At 43.8% G+C, this 25,606-nt stretch overlaps 1 protein-coding gene across 4 annotated transcripts in view; it reads right to left on the bottom strand.

The window, feature by feature from the left end:
• LOC110975332 (GATA-binding factor 2-like) overlaps nt 1–24,848 on the bottom strand; it is a 45,407-nt gene extending 20,559 nt beyond the window's left edge. The window contains exons 1-2 of one of the 4 annotated variants that reach the window (XM_087130892.1): nt 24,085–24,848; nt 15,312–16,461 (exon numbers count right to left, since the gene is read on the bottom strand). In XM_087130892.1, coding sequence (XP_086987018.1) covers nt 15,312–16,359 — 1,048 coding nt within the window. In that variant the 5' untranslated portion in view covers nt 16,360–16,461; nt 24,085–24,848. Of the gene's footprint in view, nt 1–15,311; nt 16,462–16,720; nt 16,834–23,788; nt 23,959–24,084 lie in introns of those variants that run through there. The other 3 variants (XM_087130901.1, XM_087130897.1, XM_087130899.1) reach the window with 3 other exon arrangements.
• Nucleotides 24,849–25,606: the final 758 nt, after the last annotated feature.

Here is a 25,606-nt window from a genome sequence, read left to right as displayed (position 1 = left end):
ACAAAATAGAATATCTTATTTCTTACACCTCCACACAGAAGAAAATACTGCATCTTGGAACCTCCGGTCACCTTTAACCTTGATCCTGTGTGGTCTCGTGCTTGGAATCCCTGGTGATCCTTCAAATGGTCGGGAACAAGGTTGACTGACGGCGTCAATCAGGATGCAGCTTGGCTACACGGCGCACGCGCAGACGACGCATGTGGAACGGGAAGATGATACAGACCAGCATCACATGGGTTAATATATTCCGCCAAGGACAACTTAATACTAATTACCAAAGTGAAACTGCCTAATGTTATTTCTCAATTCGGAGATACTTTTTAAGACCTAAAAGTAAAACACTCGAATGAAAAGGAAATGAAGGGATTAATCTTCTTATTCCTTAATAATGTCCATGCCACTGTCATCCACATCTCCGGAACTTCGTGATTTTACTATTGGGCAGTCCTAATCCTGCAGTGCCGTTAATCTGTGTCGAGGACTGGGGGATGGGGTATGACTGAATGAGAAAAAATGCCGGCCGTGGAAATTCCAAAAGACACCCCGTGACACTAGGGGGCGCTGTTTACGTCTTACGTAAACTTACACCATACATTACGCATACATGTATTTAAAACGTTTTGTACATTTTATGCCCTTTTCAGAGCGACTAAGGGTTGCCCTGGGGTACTGATAATATGTTGGAGGTGGTCAAACGAATTTTGCCAAAATTCTTGCGCCTAAAACAGAAGCGACTGTTTTCAAAAAGGCCTAAAATTAATTATATGTAGTATAATAAATGTAGTATACCTCCTCTTAATTTCCCCTCTAAAAAGTCTAAAACAAATCGATCTTTTATTCTGTGTCTCTCTTTACCAATCTGAACGATATGGAACTGACCCATTTCAAACCATCTAAGACATTTTGCTTTTTCCCTCCATTTTTGTCTATTTTGACTGTGGGGTGGTAACATTCAACAAAAAAGACAGAGGTGGTCACTAAAATCAGTGAGGTGGGCCGCCTCACACTTGAATAGGCAGGGGAAACCCTGGCACGACTCCATCCATTTTGTTTGACAGGAAGCTCGAAAAATACCTCAAAACTTGCCTTCTTCCCCTGTCAAAAAGTGGGGAGACGTACATGTACCCTCATTGGATCCCCATTTACACCTTACCTCTAACTGCTCTCAAATATGACAATGTTGGGTGTTTTAAGTTATTCTAATATAATTGGAGTGCAAACATCCCTTGACTTGTGGCATGCCAAATAATGTGCGAAGGGTGATGTGCCATGGGATGTATTGTTAACGAAACGTAGAACCGTAAATCCACGGAAGAAGTAAGGTTCGCCATTAAACCTCTTTTGGATGGAATGCGATGGCTTAAGACAAACATTGGTTGATTTTACTCAGGCGTCGGCTCTGTTTAAATCAGAACATAAGAGCCACTCTCAGTCTCTTGTCTTGGACCCTTTTGATTTGCCGAGTAGACTTCGTCCTGGTTCAACCACCAGCAAGACAAGTGAAGAGTCGGCTAAGACTAGACAGCTTCGATACTTCACTGTCAACCGCACCTCAGCCAAAATAACAGCCCCTCCGTGTCCACTACTCCAAAACTTGACAGGGTGACACATTGCGATCTGCGGACCCGATCGTGAAGGCTTCATCGCTTCTCTCGGCGCGCCTGCCTGTCGCGGGATCGGAGCCCCACGCACGCTGCGGTGGTGCCAGGCCGGCCACACCACGGTGAAAAACGTGCCAGCTGACCGCGCTGACGCAGGGGGATCAATCACTCCAGGAATGACAGTCGGGGCTGGGCAGGCCGTAAATTAAATCGTCCTGGCCACTTTAGTCCCCGTCTTTTTCCCTTTCTAGCTCGAGGAGGAACCCACGCGTGTCAAATCATCTCCCAAATTACGCGAATTAGTCCTTGATTGTTAATGGCGTGTTGGGGCAGAATTGAGTGTCTTGTTGCAAACTTCCTTGACATGCTGGATACCAGACGGTGCTTGGAGCATCGGGATTGTTTATGTAGCCCTACGGAGATGAGCTAATACTACGATACTCTACCAGATAACCCCAAGCCATTCTGAGGGGTGTGTTACCCAGGAATGTCTTGGCATGTTTACCTTTCAACGCGTGGTTGCGCCCCGTAACAGGGGGTAACTAATTTCCACTTCGAAGTGAGCTGTAACCTTACGCCGCTTTCTGTAACCATTTTTTTTTCAAACGGGTGCTGAAAACCTCGCGTGGACTTCCGCGTGCGCGCTCTTCACTCACTTAGCGGCTTGACACTTGTCAGTCAAGAGAGCCATGGCTGGGGTCCGTTGGAGTAATAGTGGGAAGATAGTCGAGAATTTGATTAACCTTATCTTAACGAGGGAGAACGATAACACCTACGACACCCAATTACCTCTATCGGGGCTTGATTGGGGCATGGTGAGGCATCAATGTGGTCTGATTGAATGTAATGACTGCTTTGCAAGTGAGATTCACCTCTGGAAGGAGATGTCGCACTTTACGTCAACTCCAAGATGTGTCTTCCAACGGAACTAGCGGTTACACCAAATTGAGTATGCATGGCACCATGCATTGCGCACACAAATATCTTTAAAATTACAAAACATAAAGAGAAATGACAAATATTAATGTTTGTAAAGTTCACAGGTGCTAGGGAGCTCACCTAAACCTGAAGAGATACCCTCTTCAGCATAAAAGAGGCACAAATGAAAACTTTGGGGCAAAAAAACACGGTTAAAATTGATGGAATCTATGGCCGCTCATAGATAGGCAATAGAAACTGCCCTGTGTCGATAAACGAAAGCTCTATCTTCATGTGGAGCAATTCCAGGATGAAGGTGTATGACCCTCGTGCGAGTGACGCCGATATCACCCCTATGTATTTTCAGGCAAAGAAACGTGAAATTCAATTCAAATAACAAATTTGTGAAGTCTTCTTTAAGTTCACGGTCGTTTCACTCAATTTTAAGGCACATATTGTAAGCGAACACACGAAATGGAGACAAAGCGATAACTTGAAAACTGCCTCAAGCCGGACACCGGCTGACAAGTACCTCTATTCAGTACAGGAGTGGTACATGTACATCATAATAGACGTATAACAAAGCAGTAAGCGCATGAGATCATCTGTGTCCCTTCTTCATACCTCAACTGAGCACGCGCTGTTGCGGACGATGTCGGATTTCGAAACCTGCCTGTCCTCTGGGCCTGGACAGACCTGCCAGAATCATCGTTGGATTCGAGCCCTCACTCAGCTTTTCCCACGATTACTTTGGTGATTAGTCAATTCCTTTCCTCTAAAATGTTCCCTCTTCATGCCAACGACAACCACGGCCCATCGTGGCACAAGGCAACGAAAAAAGAAAGAAAAAGGGAAAGAAAAAAGAAGACAAATCAGCACTATCTAAAAATGATAATTGCTGATGTCTAACCGACTTTCTGAAATGTTGGAAAGACAGACACAAATGAGAAAATAAAGCGCGTCTGGGACTGGAGATAATCGAGTCTTCATTTCTTTTTTTCCATGATTGAGCATCTAACAGATCCACAAGCATACATATATTAAGATTCCATCGAAAACGATGATAGATGACGAAAGGTTATGAGCTCTGTTTTAAAATAATTACGTCTTTTTTCGCACTCGTTATTTCCCCATTCCCTATAAAGACCGTCGATACGAATGGGGAAATGATGCGTGAGAAACGCCAATACGACATTCGTACTCGTCATATGTGAAACGGATCTCATTAGCGCGGATTCTTGACATTTAGAGGTGATTGTTCCTTATCTGACAGGTATGACAAGGTGCTTTTCACACTTTGTCTGTGTCAGAACGAGCCACGAGAAACCGTGTTTATGCTCGTAGCTTTCTCGACGATAAATAGCCCAATCGACCTCCCACATAAAGAGAGAGACCAAAAAAAAATTACCCTGGTTTGCACTACAGCAACTCTACAAATTACTGTTTGCTACAGTGCTAAAAAGGACCATGTAATAGAAATATTTTACCAAATCCCTTCAAATTGCACGTCTGTGTTTCAATTAATCTCATTTTAAATTTTTGTTCTGCTATGTTTATCTGTATTTTGGGGCCTTTTGGGTTTTTCTTTTAATAGGGAACTGCAGCCATTTTTGGGTAAGAGTTGTTGTTCCACAGGGAACACAGGGATAGACTTTTTGTGCTATCCCTCCGTAACAAACGCAGTTAGCCTACAGGAAAGATGGCTGTCATACACAAACCTCTATAATGAACTTGCATATTCATAAGCAAAACTGCGATGTGCGCCGAGGCACTCAACCTCAATGCTGCATTGATTCTTGCACAAAAAATTTGCTAGATTTTATACATCGCATGTACTCTGTTGTCGAAGATTCCCATTTCCTTTGGCAATTTAGGCTACTGTTGTATATGGCGATAAGCCAGCGAGCATCCTTGTCTGTGAAAAATTTTCAAAGAGCAAATTTGGGGTTCAAAATTTGAACATGCAAACATTGTTTTCCTGGGTTTACATCTATTAACTTGCCTGTAAAAGCTTAGTCAATTTTAATGTTCAACTGTTTAAACATGCACAAAATGTGATTCCAAGAAAAGTTCATTGAATTGTTTCTTGAAGCCGAAATAGGGGAAAAGATATATAATGATGCCATATTTTGTTTAAAAAGTGCACTTTTCAATGAGATAAAGGTTGACTACGTCACAGCATGGTATTTGCAGGAGAGCGCAGATGTAATCGCAGTGTGACGTCATTGTTTCTTCTGCCCGTGCCGAGAAAAAATGGCGACTCGAATGCTCCCAATTTCTGCCTAAAGGGATTTTTGACCGATGCAGTTAAACGTTGGTAAAACCTCACAGGGTCCCAAGTCTGCAACAGATTGTGAGCTTGAACCTTGGGGAATTTTGGAATCAGTAGAACCCTCGTATTGGCCAATTTCTTGACAAGCAGAAGATTAATTATTTCAATATGGCGATGTCTTCTAGATATGCTGTATTAGAGGGGAGATTATCTTCGTTCGGAAGTTTCACCGTCAAGTTACAGGTTCCCCTAACAAAAAATGGACGGGTGGTTAAAGACGGTAAGTTAAGCCCAAATTTGATGTCTTTTTCAACATCCTGGGAAATTCTGAGAATGTTACTAATTGTTTTGAGTGGGGATTTAATCATCGATGTGCGCATCTATGTGCGCATTTACTGTTGCGCAATCCTGACATTTTCCCGATGCTGATGGCGTTGGGCCGTAAAGCTGGTAGTTTGTAACAAAGTGTGGAAATGAATGGGAACCAGTTCTTGTTTGAAACATGGCGTCCGTTTTGGCACAACTCATTGCAGGAAAAAATCGACAGGGTTTAAAGATGGCCTTCATTTCGATCGAAATCTGCCAATGACTTTTATTACCATCCCTAAAGTCCATCCCGGTATACACATCTATTCACTGCTATAGGACTATGTAATTAAAATCTCCGACTGCTGGTGAACCACTGGAAATGAAAGTTTAAACCCCTTTGGAGCTTCCCCATCGGCAGATCGCCGAACAAATAAGCGGCTGAGACAGTAATGTCGCGCCGGACTCATTTTGCTATACTTCGCTCTAGCAGCAAACAACTCGGGCACTATCAGTCAAAAATTTAATTGAAAATTGATGCAGATGCCGTATGCCGAGCGGCAGCCTATTATTGTCAAATTGCAGCAAATAAATAGATGTTTCATTAATATCACATCTCCTGTTTCGACCCAAACAGCTGTCTACTACCAAGATAAGGCGTGCGTAAACGTTATTTCTAAGTCAAAGAGAAGATCGGATCACGGCCACGAGGGTTTCCATCAGATCAAATCCTATTTCTTGATGGATCAAGTCAGGCTACAAACAAGACTACAAGCCGATGCCAAAACGAACGACTTCGGCGCCGAGGTTTGGAGACAGCACACGTCTACCAGTGTGCCATACGTTTGTCATTGATATTCATGCTTTGTTCACAAGCCGGCCATCTTGAATCGAAAGCGAAGCAATAGCTAACTCCAAACGTTGTTAAAGATTGAAGATGAATACAAATGAAGATCATATATAATATGGTCAAAATTCGTCTCACTACAAAAGATGTATCACAAATACGGAGGACCTGACGTTTCTATCCTAGCAGAATCTTTCTCAAAGGCAAAACGACAGATAGACAGGGAATAAAAAAGCAAACGAGAATCAACCAAGCATGGACCAATGCAGGAGGGAAAAAGGAAAGGTCAAGAAAGATGGAGGCAGGATAAAGGGGCTAGTGGTAAAGGGGACTGCATGAAAGACATGGCTGAGCAACAAGAGGGTGTGGGTGGGAAGAGATCAAAGACAAATATTTTCAAAGATGTAGGAATATTTTCAGGGGTTCCTCCAATTGAAAAAACATAGTCCGGCACCTCCTACTTCGATACGGTAATGTGCAATGAATATGCGGATTCGTGGAGCTTTGTCAGTCAAGGAGAAATAAAGGGTTACATTCGTATACCAAAACAACCGATATAGAAAGTTTGCTTCCAATGAGGGGTTCTGTTTTTATAAAACTGAGATTTCGCATGAAAGCATCTCAGCCTCTACAACAACACGATAACTCAATATCACACTGACAAATAAGTTTCAGAACATAAACGCACATACATTTGCACCCGCTAAAGGGAAACTGAAATTCTACAGGAATATTATAATAATGAAATTGGTTTGAGAGGTGTCAGCTGTCCAGTACAAAATGAAGTCATTTGCTACTAATGACATCATTAATACTGGCCATGCACCAAGGATATTGGTTATTTCATCGGCAGTAATTTGGTGTTCTATATACATGCGATAAGGAACAGTGTCTAATTCTGAGGAAAAAAACTTAATTCCACAACTTGAGATAAGAGAGGTTAATTGTGAAACTTGGAGTAAGCGATACTTTTGATGCAGTTGAGAGTGATTGGATGATGCCATAATGCTGGTTTACAGGATGAACAGAGGAGCGCTTAGAAACACTCCAGTTAAGCTACTTTGTTAATATATGTCTCATTTAACGCAATTATCCTTATGCCGATTGAGTCCTAACTTCGTATATCGTATATACCTAGCCTGTCACGCATGATGAAAGCCAAATCCCCTTAAAAACAGGTTTGTGGACGAAGTAGCAAAAATGGAGAATTGCTTTCTCGCACGATATGCATGCACGCACGCGCACACGGCATGGAAGTGCTCACCTGTGTGATTTTACAATCGACTTCTCCCCAATGAGGGCTTGACGAACTTACACCACTCACCCTGCCGATCACATGAGCGAAATTAGCCAGTCACATGACCGAAAATTCTACCTGACAGGAATCGAACCAAGTGGAAGGCATGGATAGAGTCATGGACGTCGCCAATTAAGCCTATCGTTTATTCTAACTAGCTTCATTGCCCATTTGAGAAGGTGGGAAAAGTGAGGTTTTTTGTTGAGAAATAAGAGGAAGATTTCTAACAGATTTCTAACTGGTACCGGGTCAGGCATGCCGTCTGCTAACCCACTCAATAGCCATATTGGCAACTCGCTGTTTGGAAGGTCATTAGAAATAATTTATTTTGGGGTAACATCATCAAGTTGACAGATGTGTATACAAGTACATGTACATGCACAATGGTGTTAAGACAGAGAGGCGCCTGCATGCTGGTACTCGCTTTTAACTGAGAAAGTTGTCATCACAGCCATATCCACAATTTCTTCCAAAATATGCAAATAATGATGGGTAAGCGTTAGTATCACACGATAAAACTCCTGTTGCGCTTGGCACGTTATAAAATCAGCCACAAAATCGCCTTTTGGAATGTTTCATTTCATTCATTTATTCATTATTTTCCTGCAAAGGCTGCCATTTAAGAAACAGTTTTCTCAAGGTAAATCCCGGCTAAGATGTACAGGAAACATCATTCTGCAATTTCTCCACACACTCAAGCAAACTTATCCCGTGTAAACCACGTTTCCCCCCCCCCCAAAAAAAAACCCACCAGAAATAATGAGTCAATTTACATGCGGGACTCCCCAAAGCGACAGAGGGGTGCTTGGAGAGAGAGAGAGAGAGAGGAGGAGAGAGAGAGAGAGAGAGAGAGAGGAGAGAGAGAGAGAGAGAGAGAGAGAGAGAGAGAGAGAGAGAGAAATACCGTCAACGAATAATTAATTCCTCGGAAGTCTACAACTGTGTTGCGAGATTTGTTTTTCTTGTATACACGACGTGTGTTTATTGTCGCAACATTCAAAACTCCGCCTGTGAATTTGGCGGGCACACGGCGCGGCATTCTGCAGGAACGTGGGCCGGACACGCCCAATCAATAAATTCGAGAAATAAATGAGCCCGGGGGAGGGGGACTGCAGGCAAATCAAAAGCGAAACGAACACCAATGTGTTTGCCCAGTGGCGAGAACCCAGCGACACAAAAGGGCCGCCTTCCCGCTTAATATAAGGGAGACCCTACAACATTGGGACGCGCGTGTGAGTTTGTACATGTCTGTGGCGTCTCCTGGCGTGATCACGTGAGAATAGCCGACCAAGGGGGAGTCGATGAATGGACACCGAAGACAAAATAACAATAATAATATTGGTAAACTGGAAACAGTTACCATTAGCTGCCGTTAGAAATTCATCCATTTGCTTGGGTCAAACTGATAGATAATTTTAAATGTGGAAAAAGTCAAACGTTTATACATTTCAAATTTATCTATCACCGATCGCCTGGTATTTTGAGAGTATATCTGTGAAATAACTGACAAAACCATTTAATTTCTCATACAGCTTATGGCTTACAGATCTGAACAAAGCTGGTTATCAAAAACAAGTTCCCGCTTTTCCACTGTCCACTGACCAAACGCGAAGCGCAAACGAAGATGGTAATTTATCGGGAAAAGCACTGAGTATTAGAGCAGTGAAACATGCGGTCGGCACTTTAAGCTGTCGTACTACGTTGACAACATGCATCAAAAATACATGATGGAGCAGTTAAATTTAAAGTGACTCGAGAAAGTCTTTTGATATCCCGTAATTTCTCGCATAGAATGCCACCGTGGGGTGAAGAGATGGCTATAGCAAAAAGTCGCGTACCTATTCAAACAAAAGTAAAAATGCCGTCATTGACGTCACATGCGATCCTATAACCACGTCGCTGACCCCCCCCCCAAAAAAAAAGTTAAGACGGACGTATTTTGAGCCATAAAAAGGCTGTACTTGAGTTCAAAATCCACGGTCGCACATCAGGGGCAAAATCGATTAATTCCGATTCGACCCGGTACCAAGCACTAAAGCTAACATGGACCTTACAACCTGCCTACCCAACACGATCTCAACCAAGTTAAATGGTTCCTTTCTGACACAGTCAACAAAAATAAATTGCTAATTCATTTGGCCCCTGACCCCCACGGGTTTAACCGTTGAGATTTGGACGGTGCGATCTTCTTCCACCGGCGTACAAAATGTACATAGCTTTATTTGTCTAATCTGTTTGGTTGGTGAGAGAAGTTGTTTTTATTCACATGAGCGTCGCTATAAGATCAAACTAACACTTTAACGACGTTGTTTAGTAAATAAAAATGCACTGCTGGTAATTAGGGGATCAATTGACCTTTTCTCTCTTCTTTCCGCTCCACAAAAAGGTTTGTAAAACGAACTGATCCTACCTAGCTTTTAAAGTGTCCTTCAAGTTTTTTTCCTACTGGCATTACATTGTCAGTAGAGTAGGTACAAGCCGTCAGCCGCAATAAACACGCACGCAAGGAAACACACCAAGCTATTTTGACTCCACTAAACTAGTGTCTATCTTGCTTTAAAAATGAAATGAGAAAAGTGAAACTTCTCCGCGCAGCAGTTTGAGAACTCTGCCTTTTTATAAAATTAATTCTTCTTTTTTTTTGACGTGATTAAAGGTATGCTGAAGTGACTCTGGAGATAAGGGGCCTGTATGTATTAAAAAGCCGTTCAAAACTGAATCAATGGGTATACACGTGAACTTGTTACACGAGCAAATCAAAATTTTAACCAGAAATCGTTTAAGGTGGATCCTTTTCAAGGCGCGGTTAACATTAATATTACTATTCAAGGAATACGCAAGGAACAGAGGTTGGCATTATGATTGGAAGCATGATTGGCTTGATCCAAGAAGTTAACTCGTGATAGGCATAACCATTGGTTGAGTTTTAACCACGCGGTTCGCGAGTCGGCAAATGGTAACTTCGGGTAAACCGTTGGCGGTGAATTGGATAACAAGTGCACTAGCGCCTAACGAAATCTGAGGATTTCCAGTCAGCTTGGGTTTTGCATGTTATCTCGGGAAGAGTACAGTTCACCAAGATCAGCCAACTGCACTTTTTTCTGCACCACTTCCTGAACCAATTGTCGCGCAGGGATTGCATAAGCTTTACTGTATCACGATTCTTGTAACAGTTTTCTTTTCTAAATAAAGCAGAACCTTGTTAAACACATCCCATTTCTTTTGTTTTTATTGTGAAGCTTGGCAAAGTTCAAATGTCATGACGTCCTATAGATAACATTGTCATGGGCACCGGAAAAGTTCGTCAAAACATAAAAATCTGTCGGATCGACTCAAGAAAAAATGCACCTCCACACAACGTAGCAAAAGCCACCGAAGAGGTCTTCAAACGCAACAAAATGTTGGGTCTTGACATGGGTTAAATCAAAACTAAGCGTGTCTGTAGTTTTTTGGTCAAAATGTCACTTCTTGTGCCGTTCGGACCATCTGTCTCAAATACAAGCTGTCACGGGCTCATTTTTTGATCTACCTTCCCCCCTCCATTTAATGTGCTATATACCATCTGCAGTAAAATGTCTCCAATAAGCTACTTTGGAAACCTATTTTACGAAATTCAAAGTTATCAAACTGGATATGATATGCTAGCATACGATTATATAAGAGTGCCATGTGCGTTCTTAGTTTGTCAAGTGGGTTAAAGCATGGAGCTATGGTTAAAGTGGAAGGAACGACACTTGTTGCTCTTAACATTCAGCAGGAACCAAAACGGTTGGCTGTTTTTCTGCAGGCAAACCGAGTTTGGTCCCATCCAGGTCAGTCTTAACCCCCCCCCCTAGAATTTGAACCCCCGCAAACAAACCACAGGGGTTAATTTGGAAACAGGAGGTCGCCTTGCCATGGGCTTAAAGGATAATAAATGACTCTTAGGCCCATTGGAAAATATTGACTCAAATTGTTTGCCGCACCAAAAAAATGGGGCATCGGTAAATAGTGCCTACTGAAAAAAAAAGAGCAAGATGGATAGGGAAAAAAAAATTGGTTACAATACAAGTGCCATTGTTCCTCCGGTCGGAATACACCTATGAGTTTGCTCTACGATCAGAGCAGGGAGCTCTGCCGTGAGCTATTAGGCCTGCCGCCGGTCCTGTAAGGGTGTATTTGCACGCGATTCACGGGCAGAGATAATAAAAAGGATTTAGTAGGGGATGTTAAGCTGGGGAAGTGGGTAAACTTTAGGGCTGATAAAACTGGTTTTTATCGCCGAATTTTGGTCCGGGGAGGGAGGCTTTGGGGCGGTGATGCTGTGTACACAACCAGTAATCCCTGTCTTAAACGGTGGGGGGCCAGGCGAGGATTTCTGGTTCTCGAGTAGTTGTTACGAGGAGCAATAAGTTGGTATAAACGCGCAAAATAATGGCTCTAACCGACGGACCCCGAAAAATAATATTCAGAAATTGATTCGGGATCTCCGTCACAACTATCTGCCAGTTTGTTTGACAGATTGCCTGAAAACATAACGATTATGATTGTCAAATCAAATTGATGAATATGATTTTTTATTGAACGAGCAACATAATGGTCGCCCAATTCAATGTCACCCGACGCGCCTTTCATATTTGACCGCCACTGGTTTAAATACCGTGGTCAGAAATAAGGCCCATTAAATTAATTTTCTTTCGTAGTTACTAGTGTAATGGTGACGCGGCTTCCAGTTTTCCATTTCTCTATCATTACTTTGAACCATTCCTTATCAATCCCCACCCAACTCGTGAGGCCCTTCCTTATGTACTTGTCTTAAAAACACATTTTACGGGCGAAGTCAAAATGAATTTGCACGCTTTGGGGGTGTGCCATAGAATTGTAGCCGCCTCATCAATCGTCTCCCTTCCACCCTATCTTCTTATCCAAACTAACCATCATCTCGAACCAGGGTTTCATCTAGGATTAAAATACCAGCCTGTGCCTCTCCAACAAAAGTTCAAAACCGACTGTCGGCTCCCAGCAATGTTTTTCTGCAACTCATACCCCATGTTATCTGAGCCTATGTTCCCATTATACTCAGTGTTTTGCAAGGAAATATAAAGATTTATTCTCCATGGTGTAAAGGCTTATGAAGGTGGGGGCATTGTTTAGTCCATCCCTAAGACAGGTGGGCCGGTGGATAGATAGGGCAACGTTGTTAAAACCTCAAACCTTTGTTCTCAAAAGGGGCCGGATTTTAATGTTCCCCCTTGCATGAGTTTCAAAATGAGACCCAAACAACCTTGATGATTTCAGACTATGTACAACAGTTATAAACAAGTCGCACCGCTTGTGACTACTAATTGCACAATTTGGGGGGGGGGAACTATTCAGAGCACTTTAAGCAAAGTCGTCACGAACGTTACCCTTAGCACGAATTTAGCACATTTTTGGCTCGTTTGATTTTGTGACTAACACCAAATAATCTACGTACTCTAAAATAAACCGTGGAATATTTAATTACCGAACCGAATATTTTTCCTCGTTCGAACCATGAAGCTATGTTTCATCGATTTTCTCGAAGCAAACAAAGGAATTGGTTTCGTTTTCCTCTTCAGAGAGCCAAACACAGTTCTCGGTTTTTATCAGCGTCAGGTCGTGTTATGACAGCCATGACCATTTGTGGCCATATCTCCGTTTATCAGCAAATTGTCTCTTTTTTGAAGCAGATTTTAGTTGTTTTGAAAGAGATCTGGAGCAAGCATGGAAACAGCTCGAACGTGGCAAGTCAGCAGGACTATAGCAGCTTGTCTGTTTGCCTAAATCTTGTCCTAAACTAAATGTTATGATACGCTGGTACAGATAGCGGGAACCAAATGCTAGATATCGGGTGATAGGGAACAGTTTTAATGGCCGATTATCGGGGGTGAAGTAGGTGTGAGGAGCGTATATATTATCATAATGTGTCTGATTTTGCAGTTGCTGCACAAAAAGAAATACTAGCTAAGACGTATCTGTTTTTTTACGGGACATTGTAATTTTATGTAAAAGATATTATATGTGCCGGTGTAGAGGTTATCAAGTGAAGTATATATTATTTTAGAATAAACCTCACGAAAGATTAGAATAATGAATATCAACTACGTGTTGTGTGGACGCTATTCGCTCGTAAGATTATTACGCAGAAGGTCTGTGCTGCATTGATATAAAACAAACCAAACTAGACCTACGGTTATTTTTGGTTTTGCTTTTTTGATTCGGTTTTGTGGATATAAGCCGTCAGCTTACTAACAACATACAGTATCACACCCTGAATTTTGACCGAGTTTCATTTTAATTTTTGTTTGTCTTTCCTTCTCTTCGTTGTTCAACGCCTACTTCTTTTTTTTTTGGGGGGGGCAGTGTTTCATTTCATGACATTTATTTTTGGAGGTACACACCTTCAGTTTCTTGACAAAAGGTCGAAGCCTTTTCACAGACCAGTCAACATGAATTTCAAAACTGAAACTGCGTAATTTAATCAGTAATCTACAGAGAAAGCCTATTCTTTTTGACAATAAATCCGGTGAATCCTGAATTAAAACGAACACGTGAATCAGACACGGTAATTTGTCGAGTCCTATCTCTGAACAACTTGGTGTCTTGAAAATAACCTGGAGGAACTGAATTCCGTTTGATACATTTCAACCACCCCTTGTAACATCTAATAACTTTATATATGGCCGTATGGGTTTCGAAAAAGAGTGACAAATACAAAGGCCAATTACAAAGAGGACCTTGCAAGGGCAGGAAAGACAAATCCATGACTGGTCAGTCACTGAACCTAAGCCTGACCGCCGTACTGTCTGGACGGAGCACCAACACGGGACCAAGGGCATCGTAATAGGTCCTTGTCAATGGCACGTGCGCCTTGAGGTACGACCAACACAACACTCCCAAAAGTATAAACAACATGAATAACAATAAAGAAGGGCACTCTTTGCTTGTCTTTTGTTGGGTTCTGTTTTAAGGGCACAGAGGAGTGAACATCAATAATACATCTTGCTTAAACCTTGGCCGACTAAATAAATTTGCTTTTAAGTCATACAAGTACTTTCTGTAAGAGCGAGTTGACTTAGTGCTATTTACACCATGTTTGCACCAAGCCACCGAAGCCATTATGAAGGTGAAGTGAGACCGAAGCTAACGTCTTTGCGGGTCGGTTACTCCAGCATCTCTCAACGAGCCGCTTATCCGGCTTAAGACTTTAAAACCAACAGGGATTACATCTGATCCCAGTCTTGCCACGGCCGAGCAAACTCCACGTCCACCTCGAGGGGACAAAGGGGCCGAATTGTTCAGAACAGAGAGACGCCGGGCGCGAAGTGGCTTGTACAATACGGTATCAATTGACTACCAATTAACAATACATGTTATATAAAAGGGTTGAAAGAGAAAGACGCCGACAGCGGTTTGGGTTCGCTTGGTACGGCGAAGTGTGAATGTGTGGTGTGTGAGGGGGGGATTTTATGGGGGGGGGGCAATTCTTTTGGAGTTTCAGAAGACAAGTTTTGTATGAAGGCTTGAATATCTTGCTGACATCACTTATCTCTGAAGTATAAATCGTTACTGTTTAGTGCGGAATGGAACTCGCTGGAGGCGTGGAGGCTTGGGTTCTCTTCAGTCAAGTCACACTTTAGCGTTCACCCTTCACTAATGTTTTTATTTAAAATGCATATTTTTCACTCTATCGTCAACGTTATTTAACAAAATGTCCTCCAAATGTGACTTCAAATCGTTGCTTTAATCATGTCAAGTGTTCATATAAAGTTGATTTTTCTTGAAGATGAAGGCTATCATTTTGTGCACCAAAATTGGCTATTTACTGTTCGGTAAGTCGAGATTTCACCTACAACACCTGCTCCAACCCAGGTTTCACGTGTTTACACACCTGAGAAACTTCTTTCCCAAAGTCGGTAAAGCTTAACTCGAGTAAACCAGAAATACGTAACTGCACACCTTCGGTCGTTAAAATATCATTGCACTACATTGAAATGACCAACTTTTTTTCATCATGAGTCTGCTGCGCTAATGCCAGTTTCACAGGATGAACTATTTCTAACTTACCTGGACTTGGGCGTCTTGTGATCATGTTTGGATGGAGTGCTACAGAACTGTCGAAGGGGGCTGACCAGGAGGCGATCTCTGGGCTGACGTAGTACGCTCCCAGGCCGTTGTGTGCCGTGGAGGCATGTCGGGCAGTCAGGGGACTCCCAGTAGAGGTAATCGGCGGACTTGGCGGGAAGGCGAACCGCTGACCCACGGACGGGTGAGAGGTGGTGGTGGCGGTGTACCCAGCCTCCGATTGCTGGCTCCAGACGGCCGCGGCAGCTGGGTGGGTATTGCCTTGCATGGCCTGCTGGGGGGAACCAGTAGGAGCGGCGGCCTGCAGGTACTGAGAGTGGGCGTGGGGCATCGATAGCACAGCCGGGCGCGTGGTTGGCACGTAGACAGGACTACCGGCCGAATGCAGGAAGGAGTTGTCGTAAGAATGCTGGATGCCCCCAGCGCTTACGCTGGGAAGGTTTGTCATTGGCGACTGGTACATCATGGAAGGGTTGAACTGGTCCTGGTGGGGGTGAGGGTTCAGACTGGGTTGCTGGGGAGCTTCTGGAAGGCCACCTTCGCTTGGGAGGCACTGGTGGTGAGACTGGTGCTGGCGAGAGTTCGGAGAGGGTTGTCGGTCCAGGTGATTGAAGAACACCTCCACGTCTTCGCTCTGCAGGAGCTGGGAGGGCTCGGCCAGGCAGGCGGAGGCGCCTCGGTACAACTCAGCGTTATTACTGGAGGCGACGCCGCCGCTCAGGAGGTGAGGGGAGACAAGGTGCTGGGGCGGAGAGGAGGCTGCGGTAGCAGGCGGCGAAGGGGTGTGGTGGGAGGTGCAGGCGCTACCGACCGAGCGGCGATCGACTCTGGAGGAGACAGACGAACCGGGGCTGCGATCGGCCTCTTCCTCGCTGGAGCCGCGGGACTCACTCCCGGAGGTCTCGCTGGCGCTGTCGGCTCTCTCCGAGGCGGCTAACCGCTGGAGCTGTCGCTGCTGGGTGTCGGCGTACGGAGACCTATTCAGTGCTCCTGGGTGGGGCCAGGCGGGGTCACTTTGTTCCATGAACATCCATAAGGCTAGCGAAGCACCTTCGTAGAATCAAATCGGTTGGGGCTGGCAACTGGGGAGAACTGGGCAGTGCAAGATTAGCCTCGAGGAAAATGAACACATCTGCCAAAACGAGACAAAAGAGAAAAATAAGAGGCCATTTCAATAATTAAATATTACTTGTTTCACGGGACGACACAGTAAAGGCTCTTACGACATAACTTTTATTTATCGGTATGGCATAAATTTTGGTTTTTTAAAACTTCATTGAAATTAATGGAATATGCAAAGCGAATAATGCAGTTTTATTAACGAAACATTATCAAATTATCAAGCCTGTTCAGTATTCTAAATGTGTTTAACACAGGAGCTAAATCCATACGTGCTTAAGGGGTTCAGCGTCATTGAATTCGCAAAATGCAAGTTTTCATGTAACTCAAACTCATAGGAAGAAGGCGAAACAATCCACTTGAGCGGCGAATCTACTTTAAAAGACACTGCAGCCAACCTCAGTGTGGCCAGCTTTATGGTAATGAAAGTAGATCATTGGTGGTTTTCTTTGTACCCTGTGCGATTTCAAATAGCAAGCGTACGGCGGACTGGTTTTTAGGTTGAGCCTGTCATATCTTGCAATGCGCATGAGCAGTTGGAGTACCGCGCTGGGATAAAGAAACACCCCTTGTCACCTCCCTCACCTCGGGTTCCTCCACATAACTTGACCCGATGCGACCTCGCCACATCACCTCAATGCCATCCTTTGTATAAACACATGTAAAAACATGACGAAAACTCCATTTCGTCTTCCATTCTACCATAGAGCTCGGAACACAGCTTACGTGTGTAACTGAACACACGCGACTTGATTTGAGGCTAAACATTTGAAGCAGCCGTCGCTAGTTACACGGCGGCCCTGTCTGGCTACTTTTCGCTTTATTTATTTATTTTTTTTTTGAGAAAATGGTCTCCTTCCAGAAACAAACCTAATGAACGTTATTGCGAGAGCGGGTGTTTTGGCAGCCACGAAGCATGTCACGTGGACTTGAGATGAACCATACTGCGCGCACAGGACCGTGGCTCCACCGAGCATTAGCGCCTTGCTCCCCCGGGGAACGGGAGTTCACCTTGCGAGACACAGGCCGGATTACCACGGTGTCGACCCCCTCGACATTTAGGCCTTGTTAATGTATGTCTGTCCCCTCTTCCTGAGAGAAACCTCAACTTTCCCTCTATTATTATAGTCCCTCCATCCCGCCCGCCTGTCGCAAACTCCGGGAGGTGAGAGTACATGCACTTGAAGCATTAATCGTGCGTCGCTGCCAAAAGCAACACAGGGCTCTGCCCTTGTTTATTTCTTTCTGTATTTTCTGTGAAACCACTCGACAAAGACCACTCGTTCCTGACTTGTCAGACCAGATGCACAGGCCGATCCATCGACGTCGCACGAAACGAATCGCCTCAAATGCCCACACAACAAAGAAGGGGCGGAGCTACTTTTCCACTTGATGGGGGAGGTTGTTTTAGCAGACAAGGATTGACCTGGAATGGTACTTTAATTAATGCATTTCGTCAAACTGGCTTTTATTTATCATAGGGGCACACCCCTTCCTCCAGATCATCTAGATTTACCACGGCACAAACTGATTTAATTCGCTGTGGCTTTCGCAACTTCTACACAAATCTGCTACCCCACTCTGGTATAGTAACTACTATTCCAAATGACACTTTCACCTTTCCACAACTTTTCGACCGAAGCCATAAACTGGTAAAGTTGGCCTATGAGTTGACACTGCTCACGCAAAATGATACCATATCATTTCCCATTGGATCAGCTTAGGATCGGACACGACTGAAGACGTCACTTCTTTTCCTCCTTGATTGACAGACGGAAGGCGCGGTTGGTATAACATAATTACGCCATGCAGGTGCTAGACATACGATACCGCCCGGCCGAGAGGTTAACACGTTCCATGCGTGCCGACAACGCCTCGGCAAAGCTGACTAAGGCGATGTTGTTATTGTGTGCAATATCAACCGCCAAGACCACGATGGCGTGGACCATGGAGGAAGGAACACCCCGGGCCCAAGCGCTCGGGCCACGTTTGCAACAATAGATAGAACAGTGTGCACAACAGCCGCCCGTTTCATTCATCGGTTGACCAACTTTCGTTTCGAAAAGTATCATTATTTTCATCCACTTGCCCCCAAAAGAATCACAGTACACTACATAGGCCTACATTGATCGTTTAATAACATAAACATCACAGCATCTGTATGATCTGCATTCTTGTTTTCACTTTCAAGTTCTAGGTGTAACTGAAGTCGTTGGGAATAGTGCAACTTGGTTGTGTTTAACGCACCACAGTAAACGATATTCCACCCAGAATGTGCCCAGGATTCATACTGAATCAGCTGTGGTTGACTCTTCAGCCTGAAGAGTCAACCCAGCTGATTCAGTCTTAAGTTCAGGGCAACTTTATTTGACAATTGACACTGCATGTCCCAATAGATACTGAGGGTCAGAGTTCAAAGAAGGCTTATTTGCATAGATTGCCACGCATCAACAATGCATGAATAAGCAATGCCCTGGGCATTTACCCAGGCGTACACGCAAGTCACATGTAGGTGATTCATGCGACCGATGACCTTAACTTCTGAAAATAATCTCACCACAAATTTACCTTAACATACAGCATACAAGTGAACAGGTCGTTCAAATGATTTGGGAAAAGTAGGAACAGGTTCAAGCCCAAATGCCAAAAGAATGATTTTCAACAACAAGGAAGTTGGTGTTTTCTGGGAAAGTTCTAGCGTTGAGTTTTTTCCGGGGTTGTTTCCCGACTTTAGTTTACCGAGGCCATTCTGTCCGAAGGAGGGGATGCCGTTACATAATGCCCCCGGTGGCCGGCAGGATGAGAACAGGATGCCGGTGGTTGTGCCGTGTTCTGCTGACCCGTCGTTTTGACACGCAACACCTTTTCCCCCGAAAATTTCATGAATGGGCAAAAACGTGTCCAATGCCAGGGGTGAATAAACTCCAATTGTCTGTCGCATTTTGTGAAATGCAGGCAATATTGAGACTATCACCTGTTGAACATACATGTAGCTATTTAGGGATTTTGCCATTCGGAGCAAAGTTTGAATTTCCTTGCAGGTCATCTACCAATTACCAACACGACTAGTGTGTTCAGAATTCGTCAAGTTCAACAAAGTAATGCAAAACTGTGTTCTCCTCTGTACGTGTAGTACATTAGTGCTGCTCACCACGATGACGACATACAACGGAAACTTTCCCCGAGAGTGTTTAAATAGTGGATACTGACAAAAGTTGAAATTATTCCCTGGCAGAACAACTATTGGGTAAAGGACAACATGAGATGTTGCATGAACTTGCATAATTAACACGACTCTAAACTGAATCTGAGTCTGAAAAGGAAACAAGAGGATAACAGGCAAAATCCTAAAGATTTTACCGCCATATTGGTTATGTTCCATGGAGCCAACACACGTACACGTATATATAACGCGGAAAGGTTCCTAAACGGTGCTAGTCTTCATTTTCCCATGAAGTTTCATACTTAGAACTTAAATAACAAAGGCATATATCATCACATCTCACTCTGGAAAATCACGCTCTCATATCCATGCACTATAATGTATTTTCTAAACGCGTTCTTGTGTAGCTTATACACCACAACTCTCCAAGAATTTGAAAGGCGTGGATTTGAATTCAAATGGAAGGACATGATGGTACCTTGCTGTTGACCTCGAGCTGTTGTTGTCCCCTAATTTATTGACTCTAAGAAAATATTGACCCCGTCAGTTGCTTCCTTTGTTTCCCCCTGGATCGCGTTTCGGTTCAAATTTGCCGAGCTCTCCACACGGAGACGAAATTTTACAAGCTCGCTTGACCACTCAATCCTGATCAAACAAAAATGCCCTGTGCCCAGTAATAATGATAAATCAAGACCCTTTCTTTCTTCGAAGTACGATGCCCCGTTGAACTTTGAAGTGTTTTTAACAACTCCAAATTTACTAGTTGATCTTATGACAGATGAGAGATTGAGTCAAACGAAGGTATGACGAGAAGTAAACCAAGACTGTGAGTAACCTAAGAAAAAGTAAGAATATACGAAGGGATTCTATATTGTTGAGCAATGTGCAATGTGCTCACAAAAGTTGCGCAACGGACCTTTCTGCGAGGCCCAACGCTGGTGGCGTTTCACTTTGCATACAATGGATAAGACGCCAACAAATAAACAAGCAAGGTTATGATTCTCGGCAAGTGAGCCAAATTACAGGGCATTTTTCTAATTAGTTTGGGTATGTTCCTGGAAGTCATCACCTGTGGAGCGTTTTAAAATTTTTAAACGTTTCGGAAAATCGTTGATCCATCGAGTTTACATACTTTTGCAAAATTGTAATAGTGGCGCTCGATATGAATTAATTTTCCTAATCCCAGATTCGGGTTTGCTCTTTCATGCGAGACTGAGTTAACAAGACGAATCTTATTTTAAAAAAATTCTCGTTCATCGTTTCGTTCATCGCTGTAAACTATCCAGAGAAACTGCTCGCAAAAAATCCAGACCGTAATAAGCAGTAATTTACCTGTCATCGTCACATCTATCTTGGCCGAAGCTAATTCATCCAAGGACTTTCCTGCTACTTGAATTGTTTTCTCTATTTTGAAAAGGCCTGAATAATTTCAGATGAAACTGGGTTAAATAAAAGTACAGATGCACTATAGCCGAGGGATATCATTTTATCCGAACGCTTTTCATCGCCGATGTATAGTCCCACAAGTACGCGTCCTTCAGACTAGGTTAGCGTGGCTCATTATTTCCGAATTAATTTCCCGCAATATCTGACAGAGGTCCACCTCGAATAGACTTACACGTGTGTGGGACAGTTTTTTCCTTTGCTACCGAAATGAAAAGACACCTATTGTGCGAGAAACCTGTAATGATGGGGGGGGGTTAGAACAATCTCTAGGACAGAGTTTTTGGGAGAAAAAAGTCCTTTATATAAAAGTGTTCGGTGGTGTGATCAAACTCCGAGAATCAACAGCGGGTTTAGCATGCCGGCGTTACCAACCCAACCGCCCAGTGCTGGCATTCGGCTGGCCAGCCACCGCGGCACCGTTGTGTCAACCCAGGACCGGCTGCCCGGCCGCGGCTAGGTGGGGAACAAATTTGGATACCTCCGCGCCACAGTCCAGAAGTCAAGTGGGTCGCGGACCCAGTGTGTGCTGCATTGGGCTAAAAAAAAAAGACAGATCCATATTTCAAAAGGGTGTATTTTTAATGGTCGGGTATTTACTGCGGGGGGAGGGGCTTTGTAGCCTTTTATTGTCTTGGTTGTAGCGCGATAAAAAAAATTGGAAGAGGCTTTTGGCTGTAACAAAATGTACAGTTTGGTGATAAGGGCTGGTACTGGAAGCCGCAACTGGTGAGCGGGCGGCGGGTTACACTGTGGAACCGTTCGGCAACAACATCCGTAGGCGCGAGTTAAAACAACCAAACGGTCGGTTTGGAGTCTTGAGCGGAAACAACGATGCCTTTGCGCGAATGCATGGGAATCCAGAAAGTAGTAGACTCTAAAAGAAACGTGTGAGTGGACCTATCGAAAAAGTAGAATATAAAATACAATCAGTGCTCTGAAATATGGAATTGCCAAGAGCATCGATTATATATTATATTCTTCTCAATATTCTGATCACGGTGCTGCGCAGCCCTTTCATATTAATAAAAAAATTAGTCCTTGCACATATTCCTTCCGAGTTAAGTTTGGATTTATTCGATGAAAACTCGTGACCTTTATGCCGAATTCAACAATAAATGGGTCATCCAATCCAAGACAGTTGTAAAATCATAATGCCTTTGGGCGGGTTAAAAGTATATCGGTGGTACAGTATGGTCATCTTTAAAATGTCCTTTTGGGGGGGGGGTCAAAATTGCGAGCATTAATCAGTTTCCGGCAGGTACCAGACTCGATCGACTGGTGTCCGATAGCGACAAGCACGCTTTTGGCTGCCAATTAGCCACGAGAAATTAGCACTTATTAAGCATCGCTGCTGCTTTTGCGGTGAAATGCCAATCAGCCAGGTAAAGTAGTAAAGAAGAAGTGTTCCTACCATGATGAAATTAACACATCACGGCCTGACTTCAACAAGAGTGGCAAGTGAATGATCAAAATGTTTTAATGAGGAGAGTCAACTTTTGAAAGAAAAAGTCTGACTACAATTCGGGGGGAAAAATAGTAACATAATCAATGAATCAGTACAGAAATTTAACAAATTAAGCCACCCGATCAGTTAACAAAATCATTATTTTATAACGCTGAACAAGGAGAATTTCCTTATTTCCCAAATTACTTAACACCACAATGAAACAGAACGAAAAGAAGAAAGAAATAAAATACTTTTCAGTCGTAAACAATTTGAATAAGATTCATGGGCAAAACAGGCACTGATTTATTTCACAACTAGTTCTCAAACTGAAGTCCTGAGAATCTGGCCAGCCACGGGCCTGGTAAAATCCTCGCCATCTGCCAATGACTTCTGTCGGTTTTACCCCCAGTGACGCGAGGCGAAATGGAGCGTGAAAGCTAATTAACTGCTACCGTGGAACATGGCAGATTTACGGCACACTGATTGCAGCGCGGTGGGCCGTGAAAGAAGGGGGAAATGCCCCAGAGGCAATGGGCTCCGTTCGTGAGCCACGAGGAAAAGGAAAAGTACATGTACCAGCCGTCAAAATTGGTACCAGACCAACAGTGTACATAATACAGGGGCAATTCGTGTGTTTCTAGTGGCACACGGGTAGTCTAATTGATTGAAATTCTTTCCACAAAGGAAAACTGAACTCGTCTTTCAGTTGTTTGTAGAAAAGGGAACACGAGCCTATATTGTTCTTTGAAAACCCGATACGGGTTTACAAAAGAGACGACACAAGTTAACAAATGAACATCTTACTCAGGCCACGGTTCAAACATAGAAAAAGATCAGAAAACATAACAGCCAATACACAGTTATTATCGCTAAATACCCAAGGACTGTCCGAGGTTTAAAAGACCCTGATATTTTCTGCCCAGTTTTGTTTTGCTGCAAATAGATAAATTGACCCTTATCAACCCAAACTTTGCAGCTACGACGCAGAAATGTCAACCATTTTCAACAGTTGAAGAGCGCCGTTTCTGCTTTCTCTTAACCCCACCTCTGTCGCATAACCCGTTTGACCAATGTATGGAGCGACTGCACTGCACAGCTGCGGCAAGAGTTCTCAACTTTCAAACGGTTTTCCCTACTTAGAAATACTTGGCATATCAAAAACTTCGAAGTACTATACAATATCAGCTCAGGGGAAATCCACCCAACGCACTATATTGAGGACAAAAGCCCGATATCTTTACAATTCTAAACATCCACTTGGCTATCTTCCCCCGATAAACTTACCGAGGGGTTTTGCAGCCGATAAGCAGTGCGTACTCTGCACGCGGAAGTGGCGCGCAGCTCACGGGACGGTGTAGGACCGTGCCTGCACTTTTCATCCGCCGAGGGGGCCGGGTCGCGCGTGCTACACGGCTCCTAACTCCACTCACTCAAGCCCTGCTTTGATTACGTGCCCGTGCCGAGGAGAACATCAATTGCCAACAGTCGACGGTATCGCGCCGTATCTCCCCCTTGTCTCGTCCCAATGGCCCATAAAGATTCCCCCCGATAGTGCCGTATCTGAAAATAGCGGTACTTACGAATTGGTTGGATGACTGATAGAGCGATAACCGGCGATAGCTAGATGGCTGGACGTCAACTGGACTTGAAACGGACGGACAGTGGGGTTTTCAGAGAGACAGTCCACTCATATCTGGTCAGGCTCGTCGGGTCGCAAAAGCCCACCTTTGGTTGCGTAACGCTGACAAGGTAGCCTTGCTCGTGGAAACCGATGGTCCAGCCCGGTTAGTACTCAGGCTTGCGTGGAGACTGCTTGCCCCGTGGATGACTCGAAAAGTTTACGCTACAAGTGTGTGTACACCGAGTACACGACGCGCCTTGCTGACACGTAATTTATACAGGCAAGTCACCGGCCGTGAAGTCCACGGTGATGCACCGTCCATGGCCTAAACGCCACCAACATCCAAAACGCGGATGGATGTGCCAAAGAGATTACGCCATCCGTCCTGGCTGGTATCCGAAAACGAGCAGCTCCACTAAACACATGCGCCGGTTGTGAGGGTTACCAACTGCGGCCGTAATTATGTACAGTGGGTAAGTGACCGAGGAACTTTGGCACCAGTTTTGTCAAGCTCGGCACCTCATTGGCTCACTGAGTATGGACCACGCACTAGCCGTGTACTAATATAGTCACAAGTGTGGTACGTTGACAATGGTTGCGGAAGGAAGGGTACACAGATTCTCCAGGCTATCCTACAGTGATGGAGACGTTTTTCATTTTGTATATTCATGTACCGAAGAAAGTATTGAGAAAAGTCAAAGCAGAGTTCCAACTTGAATTTTTTAACGCAATAATTATCTTTGAAAAAAAAAACACTCAAAAATTTCAACTACGACTCCCGTCGCCATATTTGAAAATTTATGACAACTTTTTTTTGGATTACACGTGCTTTACGACACCTATAAGGGGCCTTGTACACTGCTTAATTGCAGATCTATTACACCCTTCTTTTAAGTTCCAAATGAAAAGACAAAACTGATATTCTCTTTTAAGTATTTGCAATTCGGATAAATGCGTCTAATTAAACTAGTAAAATGGTGGGGAAGCAGCAAACGAATAACACCCATTCTTGGTCCAGAGAGAAAGATGATTGTTGCACAATTTAGATCTAATAAATGCGAAATCAGTTTGACTGATTTGATGATCCACCGAAAGAGGCCAGGTACGGTGTAGGCCATTTATACTTAATTATAGGCAACAAACGTCCGTAAAATATGCCTTTTCGAGACGACATTGTGGTCGAAATTGCTTCCCTTTCTCATCGGAGCATGCTTAAAATTAAAGAGTGCAGAGTACTTCATACAAAGACGTCAGAAATACCCGTTAAAAGATCACAATCCAAATTTAATTTCTGAAGAAAAGCCTTGCCGGAGAGATCTTCCAGATTTGTTGGGATTGTTCATGAAAGCACAAAAGCAATCGAAAGCTGAAAAAGCAGGGTTATTTGCTGCTCACTAACCCCTCAAATGTAACGAGGGTGAAGCTTAAGACTCGATCAGGCTAGCTCCCAGCAAACTATTAACAGATAATTCATTCATGGG

The sequence above is a fragment of the Acanthaster planci genome, linkage group LG02 (genome assembly GCF_054643075.1).
Source record: "Acanthaster planci isolate LZ-2023a linkage group LG02, COTS_SCS, whole genome shotgun sequence".
NCBI lineage: Eukaryota > Metazoa > Echinodermata > Asteroidea > Valvatida > Acanthasteridae > Acanthaster > Acanthaster planci.
The sequence above is the reverse complement of the archived record's forward strand: the minus strand, read 5'-3'. Positions and strand labels throughout refer to the sequence as shown.